This window comes from Hypomesus transpacificus, unplaced genomic scaffold (genome assembly GCF_021917145.1).
Source record: "Hypomesus transpacificus isolate Combined female unplaced genomic scaffold, fHypTra1 scaffold_433, whole genome shotgun sequence".
Classification (NCBI taxonomy): domain Eukaryota; kingdom Metazoa; phylum Chordata; class Actinopteri; order Osmeriformes; family Osmeridae; genus Hypomesus; species Hypomesus transpacificus.
Genome location: NW_025813950.1, coordinates 13,347 through 34,286, shown reverse-complemented (window position 1 = coordinate 34,286; position 20,940 = coordinate 13,347). Strand labels below are relative to the sequence as shown.

At 46.3% G+C, this 20,940-nt stretch overlaps 1 protein-coding gene across 2 annotated transcripts; it reads left to right on the top strand.

Moving 5' to 3' along the window:
* The first annotated feature begins 884 nt into the window (after positions 1–884).
* On the top strand, positions 885–20,940 carry LOC124464978 (deleted in malignant brain tumors 1 protein). 2 transcript variants are annotated; one of them, XM_047016928.1, is made up of 19 exons: positions 885–1,053; positions 2,316–2,645; positions 2,935–3,036; positions 3,950–4,156; positions 4,862–5,074; positions 5,376–5,646; positions 6,045–6,094; positions 6,596–6,907; positions 7,480–7,785; positions 8,228–8,521; positions 9,045–9,335; positions 12,043–12,351; positions 12,641–12,846; positions 12,995–13,127; positions 13,675–13,959; positions 14,292–14,426; positions 17,818–17,916; positions 18,259–18,384; positions 18,728–20,940. In XM_047016928.1, exons 1-19 carry the CDS (start codon positions 996–998, stop codon positions 18,964–18,966), a joined length of 3,966 nt encoding a protein of 1,321 aa, XP_046872884.1. In that variant the 5' UTR covers positions 885–995; the 3' UTR covers positions 18,967–20,940. The 2 variants fall into 2 exon arrangements, with proteins under 2 accessions (XP_046872884.1, XP_046872885.1); XM_047016929.1 differs by lacking the exons at positions 17,818–17,916; positions 18,259–18,384; positions 18,728–20,940 and adding an exon at positions 15,702–15,939.

Below are 20,940 nucleotides of genomic sequence, written 5' to 3'. Positions count from 1 at the left end.
CTAGTGCTGCCCAGACCAGACCCTCTCAACATGCTAGAGCTGCCCACACCCTCTCAACATGCTAGTGCTGCCCAGACCCTCTCAACATGCTAGTGCTGCCCAGACCCTCTCAACATGCTAGTGCTGCCCAGACCCTCTCCACATGCTAGTGCTGCCCAGACCCTCTCAACATGCTAGTGCTGCCCAGACCAGACCCTCTCAACATGCTAGTGCTGCCCAGACCAGACCCTCTCAACATGCTAGTGCTGACCTTAGTATGACAGCTCCAGACATATTTCCAGGAGTTGGGCCATACATGTACGTCATGAATTCTGGCTCGGCCTCTGCATTCCTAGTGGTCTTCCTCACATCCTCCTCTGATACCAAGGTCTCTAACACCAAGATCTCACAGTTAGGTTCACTAACTTCTACAGTTCATAATCAGTCACAGTTTTACATATGGTTTTTAATAATACAGAATATAATATAAGGGTTGAGTGAGAGACTCATTTTCAATCAGACAGTTCCATACTGGTAACCCATCTTCAACATTTCAACAGTGTGATATCAATGTCCATGTCAGTACCCTAACCCAGCCCTAACCCATTACCAAGAACTATGTTACCAATAGTTATTACGTATTTGTATGTTATTTTATCTTAATCCTTGTAGGTGTTTGTGTCAAAGAACCTGAACATCACAGTGACGATAACACTGATTACCATCCCTGAAAGGTGTTTCAGTTAATTTAACCTCCACATTGTTCAGCTTGTTTACCAAAGCAGCAGTTCATATGTATACATCAGGTTTTTAAAATGTATTACACAATAACATTTTGGGGGGAATTGAATTGATGATTCAAATTGATGATTTCTCACCTTGAATAAAAATATGTTTCCCTTCAGTCCTGATGTGTTGCAGATGGGAGGGGTCGGCCTACATTCATGTTTGAAGGAAATGGCACCACGCGCTGTAGCAGAGCTCGTTAAACTGTGGAGCAGGTCAGAGGTGTGAAGATGAGCTGGCTGCTGTTGTTACTCTGGGCGACTGTGCTGCACCTGGAGTCCACACAAGGTGAGGGAACACCTGTTTAAAACACCTGGAAATTAGAATGTGATGTGTTCATTTAGCTGATACTTTTTATCCAAAGCAAAGTACGGAGGAGGTGGGGGGGGGGTTGAACCAGCGACTTCTTGATTTGCAATTAAATACTCTACCACTGATCGTACAGTCCATCCCCAAGAGAAATTAGATCAATGTTTTATTGGTTTACACTTTCTTAGACACCATGGATGGATGCGGGTTAATGTACATGTTCGTTAAAGGTCAAAGGTTAGATATGGAATCTTATAAAATACAAAGTCAGTAAGAATGTTATTTTCAGTAACAAATGCAAATACATTTTTACTATAAGAAATGTAAGTTAATTTAGTTTCAATGTTGGTCTCTAAACAATAAAATGTTTAGCCTACATGGAAACGCAGAAACATAAATAGACTGATATAATTAAAAATACATTTGGATCCAAATATGGAATAATTCTTCAACATACCAGAATGAATAATTAAGTGTAGACCTATCCGGTCATTTCATCTGAATAAAAAACGTTTAAGTTTAACACAGTAGCTAAGTTCCGTTCCCGCCCTGGTGCGTCTGTGCTGCGCTGCACGCGCATCTCACCGATCAACCCTGTTGCCCTGAGATCAACATAATTAAAGAATGAAACGTTTAGAATTAGATCCTTCACAAACTTCACTGTAATTTAATGAGTTATGATCAACATTTAGTAAATAGATAAAAAAGTGGGATACAAGCATGTAACTTGTGAAATATTGTACCATAACGGTAACCTAACTTAACGTCCCGCGGGGAATAAAGTTAAAATCATTACTTTTCATAAACTTTTTGTTTGGGGGGAAATTAATCTCACAATATTGTTTTACTTGTAGCTATGCACTTAATTAACTAGCTAAAAACTAATGATAGGCTACCATTCCCCAGAGGTCCTTTAAATGTGTGACATCGTTAGAAACCCCCAGGATGTCCTCTCAGTTAGGACAACAAACATCAATACAAAGACAAGAATGATTGCACATTTTTTAGTCCAAATCCAAAAATCTACTTTGGTGGATAGGCCAAATAATGACATGCTGGGTCTCGGGCTGCGATAGTAAATGCCGTTCCTTGACTCTGATAGCAGAAATACTGTTTCAAGTCATCCCTTCTGATCCTTTAGGCTATCTCCTGTTGTACTTTCTACACACATAATTTAAACACCCCTTTGGATAAAAGTATCTGAAAATGAATAAAACGTAACCTAAATGTTTTAAACAAAGGAGTCGAAACTCGGCTGAAGCTGAACGGGGGGGAAGGTCCGTGCCAGGGCTACATCCAGGTCTTTCGCAATGGGGTCTGGGGGTTCGTAGGCGACCAGGACTGGACCGACGCTAACGAACAGGTGGTCTGTCGGAGCACCGGTTGCGGAGCGCGAGTCGCGCCAGACGCCGGAGACGCGCGCTCCGTGATGCACCCCAGCCCGGGTGATGTTACCTGGATGAACGAGGTGACGTGTTCTGGAACCGAGGAACACCTCTGGCTTTGCAATTTCCCCGGGTGGAACGTCAGCGTATACAACAAGGACACCGTTCGCATGATTTATTGCACAGGTGAATTCTAAGTAATTTTTCTGTTATTGACGGAAGAATGTTTGCGATAGTACAACGCTGAATATCTCTGTTTCTGTTGATGTTTTAAAACTCTGTAACTGGAACATCTAAACATTTTTACTTGAACAATCAGTAGGATATGCTCGGCTTTTTGAAAAAATGTAGGCTAAATAACCTTGAGAATGTTGTCGATACACGTAAAAATTATTTAGTTTATATGTAAAACATCTTGGGGACATATTTAGAGCCCTTCTAATGATGTTTGTTTGCGTTGGTTTCTGCTCTCCAGAGAAGATCTCGCTGAGCCTGAGCGAGGGTGAGGGCGCGTGCGCTGGGAGCTTGCTCTTCAACAGCTCCTCCGGGCCTGGCTTCCTCTGCGCTGACATGTCGGGTAGGAGTTTTATCAAACTGTTTTGTTTTATAGGCTGCTTTTTATTTTTGGTCCTCACCATTAGTGTGTCAGTAGAACAGTTTGAGAAGTGTGTGGTGTATGTGAATGTTGTGGAGGGTTTGTCTGTGTTTTGTTAGGCTCAATGTCTCTCATGTAAAACGTTGGATTCAACTAAATATAGAATCTTATACATTTCTCCAATAAAGTACCAACAGAGTTGGTAAAAGAATACACACATCCTTCACTCAAGTAGAAATTCAGATACTCATGTTCATAAAGACTATGGTAAAAGTTTGTGTTGACTAAGTTGACTAGTGTTAAAGTAAAGAAGTGTGGGCTCTGACATATACTGAAGTAAAAAGTAGCCACTACTACACCTGTTGGACCTCACGTCACATTATTACAGACAAAAAGACACTATAGATGCGCAGCGCATTCGCCAGGATTCCTTTTTGACACTGACAATTTTGAACATCTCCCACATATATGGCCATGGGTGATCAGGAATATCTCTATTCTCAGTCATGTCGACGATGCTAACTCCATAAGTACCTTTTTTCTAAAACAATTTTTTCAACCTTTAGAAACTTTTTCAAAACTTTTTTCTAAAACGTGTCTTCATCACCACAGACAGCACATAGACGAGGTGTGCCGGTCCGTTGTGTCAATGTTGTTAGTCAACAATTCTGAACAGGTACAATTCTGTTAAGTATCCCTCAGAATAGGATTCTGCCTGAGATTAAACACATTCAATACCAGTGAGTGCTGCTGGAGCTGCTGGAGCTGCTCTGCACACAACAACTAATGCCAGTGACTTTATAACTGATATCAGTTAATAACTATCACTTAAACAATTATATAAATAAAGATAATAAATATCACTGAATAACTAATATGGGTATTTGTCCTCTAGTGTCAGATGTTGCAGCGAAGCTTGTATGTGGGGCTCTGGGCTGCGGTGAGAAGGAGAAGATCCTCCAGCTCAGGGCCCCGCCTACCGGCTCTGCCCCCAGGAAGCCCTTCTCCCTGGGCTCGTGTTCGGGCGACGAGCAGCACCTCTGGCAGTGTGGGGTCAGGCAGGACACCAGATGCACAAAGCCTTTATTCATCATCTGCTCAGGCAAGCCTCTGGGATGTCTGTCTCTGTTACTCTGCAGACAGTCTAGTCTGTGTGCAGTCTGTTACTCTGCGTACTAGTCTGTGTGCTGTCTGTTACTCTGCGTACAGTCTAGTCTGTGTGCTGTCTGTTACTCTGCGTACTAGTCTGTGTGCTGTCTGTTACTCTGCGTACAGTCTAGTCCGTGTGCTGTTTGTTACTCTGCGTACAGTCTAGTCTGTGTGCTGTCTGTTACTCTGCGTACAGTCTAGTCTGTGTGCTGTCTGTTACTCTGCGTACAGTAAGTTCTGTGTGCTGTCTGTTACTCTGCGTACAGTCTAGTCTGTGTGCTGTCTGTTACTCTGCGTACAGTCTAGTCTGTGTGCTGTCTGTTACTGTGTGTACAGTCTAGTCTGTGTGCTGTCTGTTACTGTGTGTACAGTCTAGTCTGTCAGGCTGTGTACAGTCTAGAATTCTTTAAACATATTCAATTTGTCACTATGGGTAACTGAGTGTGTGAATTGTATCCATTCGCAATTAAATCTACCACCCAAGAAAATGTGCAAATAGCGAACAGGTTTGAATATTCTCTGAAACCTCTGTGTACAGTCTGAAAGGTCTAATAACCCCAGTAAATGAGATAATAAAGTTTATTGTCCATTAAATTGACATAAAATGGATAATTATATTAATGAATGAATGTTATTAAATCTCCCCTGCTGTCCACAGGCCACACCAAGCTGAGTATCAGTGGGAACAACATGTGCTCCGGCCCCCTGCTGGTGGAGGATGGAAGCACGTGGACGCCGGTGTGCCAGAGCTCGTTCAGTCTGAACAACACGACACCCGACAGCATGTGCCGCCAGATGAGGTGTGGCTCCTCCGGGCGTCTGGAGCCAGCCCAGTGTAACAGCTCCACCCCCCTCACCCTCACCTGCTCAGGTGAGACTCCACCCCCTCACCTTCACCCTCACCTGCTCAGGTGAGACTCCACCCCCCTCACCCTCACCTGCTCAGGTGAGACTCCACCCCCTCACCCTCACCTGCACAGGTGAGACTCCACCCCCTCACCCTCACCTGCTCAGGTGAGACTCCACCCCCCTCACCTCCTCAGCTTATTGCCAAGTGAGTTACTGTACATAAACGAGGAACTTGCTGTGGTTGCTGCATACAAAAAAATACAGAAAAATTATAATAAAGATTGCTATAGAATAGAATACCTGACCTGCCTACCCCTCTCTAGACAACGTCCAGCTGGTGCTGATGCACAACAGGAAGCCATCTGGCTGTTTCGGCTCGGTGCATATGAACCGCTCGGGGGTGTTGGAGGGGGTGTGTAGCGACGGCTGGGACACGAACGACGGTGCGGTGGTCTGCAGAGAGCTGGGCTGCGGGCCGGTGATCTACCCTGGGAAGGGCAGCGTCACCCAGGGTAGCAGCATCACCCAGGCTGGAAGGTTCAACATGGTGGAGTGTGAGGATAAGGACCAGCACCTCTTGCACTGTCTGTCCAGGTACCACTGAGCAGCACATCTTTTAGTCTTTACTGAGGAGAGTTATTCATGGCTTTATTTATTTTTGTCGCATATTTCTACATTTCTATGATATAGCCGGTGCTTCTACCATGTTTAAGTGTGTTTTAGAATTCGAGATTGTGCTGTAGCACTGTCTCGAACAAGACTACCTCTATGAAATTGTTTGATGTTGCACTTTCGATAATGAGGTTCTTTCTGCACAATTGCAGTATTACATATAATACTGTAAATGAGAGGTTATTGTTGCACCGTATTTGAGACATCATTTTTTTGTAACATGTTTGGTAGCTGAGATGAGGGTACTCTGCACTCTGCCTGGTATCTACAGAGCGTTCCTTGACTTTCTGCATGCACCATGTGTGTGTCTCTCCTCTAAGGTATGAGCAGAGGAGCATCTCCTGTAAGGAAGCTCGCGTGGTGTGCACAGGTCAGGCTGGATTCACCTCTCCTAGGTTCCTTGTTTAGCACTGCAAACACACATATCACTTCTCTCTCTAGCTGCAAACACACATCACTTCTCTCTCTAGCTGCAAACACACATATCACTTCTCTCTCTTTATCTCTGTCTCTCTCTTTTGCTCCCACTCTCCCTGTCCCTCCCTCCATGTCTCCCTCATCTCCCTACCTCTCTATCTCCCTATCTCTCCATCTCTCTATCTCTCTGTCTCTCTATCTCTCTCTCTCTCTCTCTCTCTAGGGTAAGGGTTAACCCTATATCTATCTATCCCCTCCATCCATCCATCCATCCATCTATCTATCTCCCCTCCCTCAATCTATCTATCCCCTCCATCCCTCTCTCGCTACCTCCACCTCTCTCTACCTCAACCCGGGCTCGTTCTAGTTCAGTAGGATAACGTCTGAACGTTTTATTCTTCTTCATTCCTTCTTCCCTCTTCACGTCTCCCCTGTCCTCTGTTTGTGATACCAGACAGTGTGAAGGTGCGCTTGGTGGACGGGCCAGGGCGGTGCGCGGGCCGGGTGGAGCTCCTGTACGACGGCTCCTGGTGGAGGGTGAGCGAGGAAGGCTGGACGAACATGAACTCCCGCAGCGTGTGTGGGGCTCTGGGGTGTGGGAAGACGCAGGGGACCAGCGACCGTTTCTCCAAGGGGACAGGCGAGGTGTTCCCACACAAGCTGGAATGTTCCCCTCAATCTGAACTGTCAAACTGCAGCATCAAGATCAACAACCTCAGACGTCCAGAGAACCCACAGACCAAGATGAAGATGCTGACTTGTGATGGTACCTCTTGTTATTTCTCTCTAGCTCACACTCTCTCTCTGTTTCTCTGTCTCTCTCTCTGTTTCTCTCACTCTCTCTTTATGTTAACTAATGCATAGTGCCCATGATACAATTGGTGGCACACAAACAGATTCCTATAATGATAGTTAGAGCAGAGTGCCAGCGATGATATCGGTGACACGCACAGAATTCTGCAGTTATATATAGATCGTGTATATATAAATCTAGTGCAATGCCCGTGATGCAGTGGTGACAGTTCTTAGTAGTTTTGGTACCTATATTTCCCAGATCACAATTGAAATTCTCTGTCATCTCTGAAGTACTTGTTCAACCTCCACTTCTATTCTAGCCAACCTGCCAATGCTGTGGTAGCCTTCATTCATGCAAATGATACGTAGCCTTCTTTTGTCTGCTGTTTCCTACATTATAAATTGCTTGTTATGTTGATCAAAATGTTTGATGGTTCTCTGTTAAATTGTCTTACCACCACAAACACCTAAAAATGTTGTTCATCACATAAATGATTAAGTATATCTGTACCCCCCCCCCCCCGCCCCCCCCCTCCCCCTCAGACCATGCACTGCTGTATCTGTCAGGGGGGTCTAGCTGCTCAGGTGTGGTGCAGGTGCAGAACGCTGGCCACACCTACTTCCTGTCTGGGTCCCACTCCACCTGGCACCAGGACTCGGCCAATGTGGTGTGCAGACACCTGGGCTGCGGAGCCAGAGTGTCTTTCACCACCGTCAACGCCACTGACCCCCAGCGCATGCGCTCCTACAACTGCTCCTCCAGGGAGGACTCTCTATTTGACTGCCCAATGACTGAGGGGCAGACTGAGGGAGCCAATCAGAGCGAGGTAGCTTTCGTCACGTGTTCAGGTATGAAACGTCTTTCCATTCATGTTATTCATAGATTTTTTATTTCTTCACTGAAAAAATGTTTATATTGTAAAACTATTTTTTGTGAAAAGAAATATACAGTGCAGAAGTATTTGGCTTCTTAGGCCAAGATTCATTACCTGAATATTGTCGTATACTTTTTTGGTCTTTATCTTATCTTTTATAAAGATAGTTTTATAAACTTTCTGTATTTGTGTGGTAATATAAAAGTTACATTTAGTTTGGTCTTTTCATTTCTAAAGGCGTTTTTTCTATACTTAAAAAATACAAATAAATTGTCACTAAGGCTTTTGTACAGTACTGTTTATTTACAGTTTAGTCGAAAAATCCAACAGACGTTTTTAATGAGCATTTCCACAGTGGAATAACAGTTTCTCTGTGCCCTGCGTGTCCATGTGGTTGCCGCATGGTTGCCGTGCAGGATCCCGGAGCGTGCGCCTGCAGGGGGAGTGCTGGGGGCAGGTGGAGGTGTGTGGAGACGGGGTCTGTGGGGCCCTGTCCCAGGAGGGCTTGACGGACGGCCAGGCCGCGAGGCTGTGCGAGGACCTGGGGTGTGGAGACCCCCTGCCCCTGACAGGCCCGGAGGGGCAGAAGGTGGTCGTGGCCTTCCTCAGCCTGCACCAAGCCCAGCCCAGCCTGCCTCTGGAACAGGCCAGCATGGTGCGCTGCAAGGGGGAGCTGTGCACCAGGCTGGCCGCACACGTGTTCTGCTCAGGTATGGCAGGGGGGATAGTGAAGAAGGAGGGGGAGAGGGGTGTTGGGGTGGAGGGAGGGGGGGGGGGGAGGGGATGGGGGATAGTTAGGGAGGGGGGGAGGTTATCATCAGTGGAGATTTGTGGAAGAACAGCGGTTAGGAAAAGGGGGGGGGGGGAAGGAAAGCAAGAGGCTGGGACACTGGAGGGAGTGTTCAGACTGGGACACTGGAGGGAGTGTTCAGACTGGGACACTGGAGGGAGTGTTTAGACTGGGACACTGGAGGGAGTGTTCAGACTGGGACACCTGGAGGGAGTGTTCAGACTGGGACACTGGAAGGAGTGTTCAGACTGGGACACTGGAGGGAGTGTTCAGACTGGGACACTGGAGGGAGTGTTCAGACTGGGACACTGGAGGGAGTGTTCAGACTGGGACACTGGAGGGAGTGTTCAGACTGGGACACTGGAGGAAGGGGACTAGATATCAACCTTGTATTTCCAGACTCTGTGGAGGACAGATGTGATTCAGGCTGTGTTGTGATTCAGGCAGCATCAAGGCCCAACTAGTAGATCCCAGAGACCACTGCTCAGGGAATGTGGAGATGTTCTACCATGACAAGACCAGGCTGGTCTGCCAGGAGGCCCTCCAGACGGCTGAAGCCAAGGATGCCATCTGCAGGGAGCTGGGCTGTGGCACGGCCCTCAGTCCGCTCCGGTACTTTGGCTCACCGCACCTCAAGGACTCCCGAGTGAGAACGCTCTGCCCAGCGGGGAGCAGAAGGGACTGCTCTGTGTCTTTGGATCAGTCCTGCTCTCCTGCAGGCCTGCGGTGCTCTGGTAGGTGCTGGCAGCGTGGTGGGCTCAGTGTGTGTGGGTGTTTGTGTGTTTATTCGTGTGCGTGTGTGTGTTTATTAATGTGTGTGTGTTTATTAATGTGTGTGTGTGTGTGTTTATTCATGTGTGTGTGTGTGTTTATTCATGTGTGTGTGTGTGTGTGTTTATTCATGTGTGTGTGTGTGTGTGTGTTTATTCATGTGTGTGTGTGTGTGTTTATTCGTGTGTGTGTTTATTAATGTGGGTGTGTGTGTGTTTATTCGTGTGTGTGTGTGTGTTTATTCATGTGTGTGTGTGTGTGTGTGTTTATTCATGTGTGTGTGTGTGTGTGTGTGTTTATTCGTGTGTGTGTGTGTTTATTCGTGTGTGTGTTTATTCATGTGTGTGGGTTTATTCGTGTGTGTGTGTGTGTGTGTTTATTCATGTGTGTGTGTGTGTGTGTGTGTATCCATCCTGTGCATGTGTGTGTTTATGCATGTGTGTGTGTGTGTATGTAAGTCTGTGTGTATGTCTGTGTTTTGTGGCAACCAAGGGGTGTAGCCAGGAGCGAACAGCACAGGACAACTGAAAAACACGCTTGGTTGGTTGGTTGAAAATAACAGGCGTTTATTTAACCAAACTACCAAATAAAACACAAAAATAACTTCCTCGGTCGAGGGAACGGTCTGGACTGGTCATTTAGCAGACGCCCATTCGTGTGCGTGTGTGTGTTTATTAATGTGTGTGTGTTTATTAATGTGTGTGTGTGTGTGTTTATTCATGTGTGTGTGTGTGTGTGTTTATTCATGTGTGTGTGTGTGTGTGTTTATTCATGTGTGTGTGTGTGTGTGTGTTTATTCATGTGTGTGTGTGTGTGTTTATTCGTGTGTGTGTTTATTAATGTGGGTGTGTGTGTGTTTATTCGTGTGTGTGTGTGTGTTTATTCATGTGTGTGTGTGTGTGTGTGTTTATTCATGTGTGTGTGTGTGTGTGTGTGTTTATTCGTGTGTGTGTGTGTTTATTCGTGTGTGTGTTTATTCATGTGTGTGGGTTTATTCGTGTGTGTGTGTGTGTGTGTTTATTCATGTGTGTGTGTGTGTGTGTTTATTCATGTGTGTGTGTGCATGTGTGTGTTTATGCATGTGTGTGTGTGTGTATGTAAGTCTGTGTGTATGTCTGTGTTTTGTGGCAACCAAGGGGTGTAGCCAGGAGCGAACAGCACAGGACAACTGAAAAACACGCTTGGTTGGTTGGTTGAAAATAACAGGCGTTTATTTAACCAAACTACCAAATAAAACACAAAAATAACTTCCTCGGTCGAGGGAACGGTCTGGACTGGTCATTTAGCAGACGCCCTTATCCAGAGCGATGTGGTCAGGCGGGCCTTGTCTGTACCTCCCACTCCTGACTGAAACAACACACAGGAGGAGTTGGGCAGCTTCCAACCCCATGTAGGCCCACTACCTGTTGGAGTTCAGCTCCTACTCACTTCTGACGATCCCCCCTTGCGGCCGGGCTGGCCCACTTTTCATGGTGTGGCCATCCTCCATCCTCTATCCTCCATCCTCCATCCTCCATCCTCCACCCTCCATCTTCTATCCTCCACCCTCCACCATCCATCCTCTATCCTCCATCCTCCATCCCTCCATCCTCCATCCTCCATCCTCCATCCTCCATCCTCAATCCTCCATCCTCCATCCCTCCACCCTCCATCCTCAATCCTCCATCCTCCATCCTCCATCCTCCACCCTCCATCCTCAATCCTCCATCCCTCCATCCTCAATCCTCCATCCTCAATCCTCAATCCTCCATCCCTCCATCCTCCACCCTCCATCCTCAATCCTCAATCCTCCATCCTCAATCCTCAATCCTCCATCCTCCACCCTCCATCCTCAATCCTCAATCCTCCACCCTCCATCCTCCACCCTCCATCCTCAATCCTGCATCCCTCCATCCTCCACCCTCCATCCTCAATCCTCAATCCTCAATCCTCAATCCTCAATCCTCAATCCTCCATCCTCCATCCTCAACCCTCCATCCTTCCATCCTCAATCCTCAATCCTCCATCCTCCACCCTCCATTCTCCATCCTCAATCCTCAATCCTCAATCCTCCATCCCTCCATTCTCCATCCTCCACCCTCCACCCTCCACCCTCCACCCTCCATCCTCCATCCTACATCCCTCCATCCTCAATCCTCAATCCTCCATCCTCCATCCTCCACCCTCCACCCTCCACCCTCCATCCTCAATCCTACATCCCTCCATCCTCCACCCTCCATCCTCCATCCTCAATCCTCAATCCTACATCCCTCCATCCTCAATCCTCCACCCTCCACCATCCACCCTCCATCATCCACCCTCTATCCTCCATCCTCCCTCCCACTCAGGAGCCGCACAGGTGCAGCTCGTTGTCTCCTGCGGGGGCGGCCCTCGGACACACCTGCCCCTGATCACCTGACCCCGGGCTTGCCAGTGCCGCTGTCCAAGGTGCTGACTGGAGTGCTGTGCACCTGGGTTGCCACAGTTTATACACCTGTGTGTGTGTGTGCAGCTGTATGTGTACACCTGTGTGTGTGTGCAGCTGTATGTGTACACCTGTATGTGTGTGTCTGTATAAGTTAGTCAATGTATTGGTAATTATTTTACTATAACTGTATTGGTCAACTGGCTAATTTGCTGGTTTAATTAAATAATCAATGAACATATCAGTTGGTTAATTGGTTCCTCCAGAGTGGAGGAGGATGGTGCTGAAACTGCCGGACGTTCCGGGGGTGAAGTGCGAGGGCTTGGTGTTTGTGTACAGAGAGCGTGGCTGTGCCCCTGTCCCCTCCGAGGGCTGGACCTCCACAGAGGGCCGCGTGCTCTGTCACAACCTGGGCTGTGGGGACTACGAGTCCCACGAGTCCAGAAACAGCAGCAGAACTTCCTGGTGGGACCGTAGCTACCGCTGTGGCAACGGCAGCAACGGCAGCAACATCTGGGAGTGTGAACACAACAAGACCACGACCAGCAGGAAGCAGCTCTACTTACGCTGCCATGGTCAGACACACACACAGAGACACACACACAGCTCCATACACACACAGCTCCATACACACACAGCTCCATACACACACAGCTCCATACACACACACAGGCATACACAGACACACACAACTCCACACAGACACACACACAGCCACACACACACACACAGGCTGAAATACACACATACATACACACACTCACACCGACACAAATACACACACCCATACCCCTCCACAAACACACACAAACTGTAACTACATGTCCTGTGTTTTCCCCCTCCTGGCTGTGTCCTGCCTCCCAGACAGCTACCCGGCCTCCACCCTCCACCTGGCCCTCCCCCCGGCCCTCAACCTGGCCCTCCCCCACGCCCTCCCCACGCCCTCCCCCCGTCAGAGGAACTGCTATGGGCAGCTGTTCCTGGGTGACTTGGGGGTGTGTGACGCTGGCTGGAGCCGCAATGAGTCTCAGATAGCCTGCCAGGGCTGCAGCAATGCCATCAACATCAAGGTCCTTACTGGGGAGGGGTAGGGGGTAGAGGGTAGGGGGTGAAGGAGAGGGAGAGGGAGAGGGTAGTTGATTTGATTTATGTTAATATATCCCTCTCTTGGCCCCGCTTAACAACCTTTTGTTTATCGCTTTGGATACACCTGTGCAGTCCACAGCCACGAGAGGAGGAGGAGCAGTAAAGGGGGTCCATGTCAGCTGTCTGGGCTCTGAGGAGCATCTGGGACAGTGTAAGACCATCAAGGAGAGCTGCAGCACAGGGCTGGTGTCTGTGGCCTGTGTAGGTGAGCATCCCAAGAGTCACCAGGGCTGGGCCACAGGAAGTGATTAGGGCTGGGCAACAGGAGGTGACTAGGGCTGGGCCACAGGAAGTGACTAGGGCTGGGCAACAGGAGGTGACTAGGGCTGGGCCACAGGAAGTGACTAGGGCTGGGCAACAGGAGGTGACTAGGGCTGGGCCACAGGAAGTGACTAGGGCTGGGCCACAGGAAGTGACTAGGGCTGGGCAACAGGAAGTTATTACGGCTGGGCAACAGGGAGTGACTAGGGCTGGGCCACAGAAAGTGACTAGGGCTGGGCAACAGGAAGTGATTAGGGCTGGGCAACAGGAAGTGACTAGGGCTGGGCCACAGGAAGTGACTAGGGCTGGGCCATAGGCAGTGACTAGGGCTGGGCCACAGGAAGTGACTAGGGCTGGGCCATAGGCAGTGACTAGGGCTGGGCAACAGGAAGTGACTTGGACTGGACAACAGGAAGTGACTTGGGCTTTAGGTTGGTGTTAGACAGCATCGTCATATTATCGTCAAACCACTTGTGACGTCTCTTCCACAGCCGGGGTGGAAGTCAACGTGTCCAGGAAGTGTGGCGGGCGTGTCCTGGTGCGTTACCGTGGCACCTGGGAGCCTGTGTGCTCCCTGCGGGACCAGACGAAGGAAGCAAACCTCCTGTGTGCTAAGCTGGGCTGCTCCTCCTCTAACTACGTTAACACAAAGCCGGCTCTGGGCCCAGCTCCGGAGACCGCCCTCCGCTGCGAGGAGAAACACAAAGACATCAAGTACTGCATCCAGCAGGAGAGCTGCAAGGGAAGCTCTGCCGACGCTTACGTCTACTGCCAAGGTTAGGACAAGAAACCAGTACTGTGGTTATATATGGGGAACTAACCCTACAGTTATATATGGGGAACTAACCCTACAGTTATATATGGGGAACTAACCCTACAGTTATATATGGGGAACTAACCCTACAGTTATATATGGGGAACTAACCCTACAGTTATATATGGGGAACTAACCCTACAGTTATATATGGGGAACTAACCCTACAGTTATATATGGGGAACTAACCCTACAGTTATATATGGGGAACCAGGAGCTGTTCATTATTCATCCCTACACAGTCAGCAGTGACCTAAATGCAAAGCGTGGCCTGTCTGTCTCTCCTGCTCCCAGGTTACCAGGAAGAACCCCAGCCCTCAGGACTCCCCGTGTCCCTGGTGGTGGGGCTGTTCCTGGGGGCGCTGGCCCTGGTCACACTGGGCCTCTTCTGCTTCTTCCTCCGGAAACGCTTGGTCTACAGCGTCAAACGTACGTGCACCGAACTACAGACGACACCTGTAGATGACATTAGACAACACCTGTAGATGACATTAGACAACACCTGTAGCTGATATTAGACAACACCTGTAGATGACATGAGACAACACCTGTAGCTGATACTAGACAACACCTGTAGCTGACATTAGACAACACCCCTAGCTGATATTAGACAACACCTGTAGCTGATATTAGACAACACCTGTAGCTGATATTAGACAACACCTGTAGATGACATTAGACAACACCTGTAGATGACATTAGACAACACCTGTAGCTGATATTAGACAACACCCGTAGCTGATATTAGACAACACCTGTAGCTGATATTAGACAACACCTGTAGCTGATATTAGACAACACCTGTAGCTGATATTAAACAACACCTGTAGCTGACATTAAACAACACCTGTAGCTGATATTAGACAGCACCTGTAGATGATATTAGACAACACCTGTAGATGACATTAGACAACACCTGTAGATGATATTAGACAACACCTGTAGATGACATTAGACAACACCTGTAGCTGATATTAGACAGCACCTGTAGATGATATTAGACAACATCTGTAAATGATATTAGACAACACCTGTAGATGACATTAGTCCAGGGGTTTCTAACCCTTCTCCCAGGGAGCTTCCTGCCTGTGGGGGTTTTTACTTAGTTGACAACACGAGTTACCAGATCAACCAGCCAGTTGTTAGAATCATGTGTGCTAGATTAATGTTGGAGCTAAAATCTACAGGCAGGTATCTCTCCAGGAGCAGGGTTAGAGACCCTGGTCTTCAGGCAGGTATCTCTCCAGGAGCAGGGTTAGAGACCCTTGTCTAAAGGCAGGTATCTCTCCAGGAGCAGGGTTAGAGACCCTGGTCTTCAGGCAGGTATCTCTCCAGGAGCAGGGTTAGAGACCCTGGTCTACATCATGAACTACTACTTTAGTGTTTTCTCCAGACTGACTGGATTGTAAATCTTTACATGGAACTGAACATTTTTGGTTAACCTACTATAGATTTATCTAGATTATGTTCCATACAACTCTAACTTGTATCGTCTTACAGTTTATTCCAGTGGAGAGCATACTAGATATTGTATATTGTCTTTATTTTTAAAAATACTAATTCCAAAGTAATTCTTAAAATACTGTAAGTGATTTAAGAAATACATGTATGTTAGGATTGTAGCCAGTAGGGGGGGCCAGAGGACAGTGTGAGAGTAGGTTGATGGAGACTGTACAAACAGGCTTTTATCAAACTTCATTACAGGGGGATTTGAACCTGTTGACCTCTTGATCTGCAGTCAAGTTTTCCTAGATGTTACTACCCGGATGCAAAATGTCGTCTAAATAAATGGAATAAAAAACATGTTAGAGCAGTCTTACTGTGGCTGCTATATATTTTCACTGTTTTTGGGATCCCCTTCAGCTGATGCAAAAACAACATCTACACATCAAATCAAAATCAAATCAAATCAAATTTATTTGTATAGCCCTTTTTACACGCAAGCATGTCACAGAGGGCTTCACATGCGCCCATAGAACTGCCCCTCAACCAACCTAAACCCTCAAGGAAGACAAGGAAAAACTCCCAGAAAAACTCCCACCGGGAGAAAAAATGGAAGAAACCTTGGGAGGAGCAATTCAGAGAGGGATCCCCTCCTCCAGAGACGGTTGGTAAGAGAGAGGAGCAGAACACAAGCTAAACATAGTCATACAGTGTCAATGGGTTTTGAAACACCAAAATCCATTGTTCGGCTTTATAGACGTTGGATGGGACCGGGAAACTCGCTGTTGGCCGTCATGGAGACTGGATTCCGGGTGACGACCTGGTTCAGCGTTGGCAGACCGACGACCAAGCAGGTCCTGACAGCTCAAACCCCCCACACCACAGGGAATGTGTGGGGGGGGGACAGAGAGGAGAGCAGGGATTAGAGAATGCCAGGAGCAGCTAACAGTTACAGTCAAAATAGAATGAGATCCCCACCGGTCAAGTGTGGACTAGTGCAGCAATTTAACAGAGCAAAAAGGGTATTTGATGCAGCCCCACACACCAAAACAACGACAGCCCCCCTCAGTTGGAACATGAAATCTGTTCCAGGGGAAAGAACTCTAAAGTAGGTTATACTTATACGAATAAGGATGAAAACAGCCAGTCCCCCGTTGTCTCCAACTAGTAATAAAAACTATAACAGTAACAATATACAGCAACGGAACTATAATAATAATAATACTAACAATATACAGTAACAGGTTTACTTTATTTGTAACATCTAGCTGGGCAATGTGAACATAAGCTATAATTAAAATTTAAAAGTTACATGTGATACACACATAGGCAAGCACACATCCCAGGTTTACATAGAAAGTACACACATACTTCCCTTTAACAATCATAGAATTGACTAAACAAGAACGTTTTTAATCTAGTTTTAAATGTCGAGACAGTATCAGCTTCCTTAATTGAGATGGGTAATTTGTTCCAAAGAAGAGGTGCTCTATATGAGAACGCCCTACCTCCAGCAGTTTTTTTCTTAACTTTGGGTATTACCAGATAGCCGGCATTTTGAGATCTTAGAGACCTTGCGGGGCAATAGGGTGCAAGGAGACCGGAGAGGTACAGTGGTGCCAATCCATGCAGAGATTTGTAAGTTAGTAGTAGAACTTTGAAATCAGCTCTGGCTTGGATAGGGAGCCAGTGTAAAGAGATAAGAGTCGATGTTATATGATCAAACTTTCTAGTTTTAGTCAATAGTCTAGCAGCAGCATTTTGCACCCGCTGTAAGTTTTTTAGGTAGGTAATTGGGAGGCCAGAGAACAACACATTGCAGTAGTCCAATCGGGACGTAACAAAAGCATGTATTAGTTTTTCAGCATCATCCTTTGAGAGGAATTTTCGTATTTTGGCAATATTACGTAGATGGAAAAATGCTGTTCTGGTGATTTGCTTAATATGGTACTCAAACGAAAGGTCTGGGTCCATTGTGACTCCCAGATTTTTTACCAGCTGGCTTTGAGATACTTTGACGCCGTCTAAGTCTAAGGTTAGATGGGATAAATTATTTCGGTGTTTTTTCGGACCAAAAATTTGAACCTCGGTTTTATCCGAATTAAGAAGAAGGAAATTTGCAGTCATCCAAGTTTGGGGTTTAAAACCTAAAAACATCTTCAAACACATACAAAAATGTTTATGGAATAAAATACAAGATTCTTTCTTACGTGCATTACCTTGTAGCCATAATAATCCTACAAAGGAATTCAAGACCAGAATACAGTCTCTTTCTTTTTATTTACTTATCAGTAATACATAGTATAAATTAGATAAACAAGTACAGATGAGATTAAATGAAAGTCGGTGCGCTAACACAGTAACAGTCTCTCCACAGTTCAATTTTCAGGAAGGTCCGTAAGAAAACAGTCGTCTTTTGAGAGTGGAGATTACGAGGAGCCAAACCTCAACCAGATGGACACGCTGACTGGCCTGGGTGAGTGAACCCTGACCCTGACCCTGGGTGAATTAACATGACTGTCAGGTGTTTCAGTGTTGTGAGTTTCAGATGAACATTGTGGGTGTTTCACATGTGCAGGATGGGTGTTTCACATGTGCAGGATGGATGTTTCACATGTGCAGGATGGGTGTTTCACATGTGCAGGATGGATGTTTCACATGTGCAGGATGGATGTTTCACATGTGCAGGATGGGTGTTTCACATGTGCAGGATGGGTGTTGGGTTTATAGCTGATTTCCTTTGCAATGTGGCCAGTAAACCCAGAGTGTGCTCGAGCGTAAAGGTGAACCATTCAGCTGCAGTTCTCTCCTCGTACAGGAGTGAACGGTCGCAGAGCCTCTGACTCCTCCCAGTCCTACGATGACATCGCTGGGGAGGATGACGATGCCGCCAAGACCCTCACCGTCGGCGGACCGGCCGTAACCAGGGACGACCCCAGCCATGGTAACCAGGGCAGCTCAGCCGTGAGATCACCAGTGCTGTGGTCGCGCTTGTCCTTCGAGTTATGGAGTGTTATAAAGATGGTGTATTAATGCAGCCAATGATCTTACATTGAAGTTAAGTTGTAATTACAATGTTGTTACCATGGGGATTGCTGTGTAGTTACATGGTTGTTAATGTAACCTTCATTTAAAGTGTTGCTAGGTAAGTTACGTGGTAGTTAATGTAACCTTCGTGTAAAGTGTTGCTAGGTAGTTACACGGTAGTTAATGTAACCTTCATGTAAAGTGTTGCTAGGCAGTTACATGGTAGATGATGCGTCTTGTTGTGTTTCCATGTTGTGCAGTGAACCTGTTTGCAGAGCCGGCTTCCTTCGAGGTACAGCTGGAGGACTCCCAGGGTAGCTATGACGACGTCAGCTCCATCCCCTTGGCAATCATAGAGGAGGCAGTCCTGGTCCATGAGATCCCCGACATCCCGCAACATCACCAAGACGATGAGCCAGGACAGACAAACGGTCGCCATGGTGACGTAGAAGCAGAGGAGGATGAGGAAGGTTACCTACAGCCAGACCAGCAGGTGTAGAGAGAGGCTGGGGTGTTCAGATTTATACACACTCCTTTTAGACTGCAGGTGTGTAGATTAACACGTCTTGAACAAACTATGCATTGGGCTTGATATACACAAGGTTGTATTTTTATTATAATTATCATAGCCTATATATTTAATATTAATAAATACACATCTTCAACAAACTATGCATTTGGCTTGATATACACAAGGTTAGATTGAAATTATTAATATATGTAATAATACGATTATTGCTTTAATATTTTGATTGATATTTTTAAATAGAGATAAATAATAATATTTTTTTTACTAAACATGTTATTAGGAGTATGGCACTTCCTAACTTTTTCTGTGTCTCTCTAAGCCCATTGTGTTTTTCTTTTACATTTACGAATTCTTTAGTTAGCAAACGCTTGTACCCAAAGCGAGTCACAGGCAGCAACTGTAACCATGTCTGGTAGTTTTTGTCATGCTTGCATAACGAAACAACATGACGTGACAACCACGTCGGTCTGTAAGACAACAAGCTCCAAACTGTGAAACGAATCCATGAGTTTAAATTCACCGCACATCACTGGAGCAGCTACGTGATGCGTATCGGCCCTATCGTCTGCGGAACACACGCATTTCTGGAACATGACCTCGCGAAAAGGAAGTTCCCGCCAGACAGGAAACATGATTTATTAGCTGTTGTTTGGCGGCTTCACGGCCACAGCTGTCACGCAGTCGTTACCATCACAGCAACGCATGTTTCTCATTGTCCTTTTTTAGTATGGCTTTTACAATGTATGACATTCATTAGATTTGCTTAGGTTTGATAGAATTATTGTTAACAGTGTAGTAATCTCGATGGATCTTTGCTGTAACTTCATTCCATTTAAAATAGTTGATGTCGTTTTTAAATGTTTTTTACTCTTAGTTTTAAGGTTTTGATTATCCTCTTCAACTTATCTGCATGATAAACTGTCTCAACGCAGAACAAACTGTTTTCCTATTCATTCTTAATGCACATTTTAAAATATGAGATAATGTTGTTACATTTATATTGGACACGGTTTTAAACATTAAAGCAGAAGCTTTAATCCTTGTGTTGTCGTTGTAGTTTTATTACAAAAGCTAGCAGGATGGCAACTCGAGAATAAGAGATGATGACAAGATAACGACCAGAACGTGATTCTGAGTTCGGTAGATCTTGACCGTCACATTCTGTCTGGGACGCTGGAAACTGCTCAGGTGTTGTGTATTAAACTGTATGTTTATGAAACGCTATAGTTTGATACACAGCATGAGAGGTGATTTACCGCAAGGCCGTCTCTCCGGAGGAATGTGCTGTAACAGAGCGACAGGAACGTCCAGCCGTTTAAAGCCCAGCTGTTGAACTAAACCACGTGCTGAAATTCGATCACGACCGCAGTCTTCATTAAGACACTGAACGTTTGTAAACTACGTGTTGCTTTTCTCTCTTCGTGTGTGTGTGTATGTGTAGCTGCCACTGACAGGCACTGACACCCAAGTCAGGCAAACTAACCCAACTGCTGTTCCCGCCACCAGCTCGTATAGGGTTACGAGTGAGCGTGTGTTACAGTATTTTAATTAGGTTTTCGTATGTACCGGACTACAGCAGACTCTCAGAGACGTATTTCTCTCCCTAATGACTGAGCAGCTGGCCATGCGCTGACATGAACATGAGAACACACAGAGAGAGAGAGGGAGAGAAAGACTCTGTTTAAAAAGTCTCTAAAAGCTGACTACACTTTTTCACTCAAGTTAAAGTAAGGACGTATGGGCTCTGACATACGCTTAATTAGGTCAAAAGTAGCCATGACCTGTTTTTCGAAAAATGTTTTTGGGAAAATGTTTAAAAATACAAAAGTGAGAGGAGGGGAGAAGGGAGAGGAGAACAGAGAAGCCTACATCTGAGTAGAGTAAAGCAGAGCAGAGTACAGTAGAGTCCTCATTAAGTACTTTTTCAAAAGTGTTTTCGTTTTT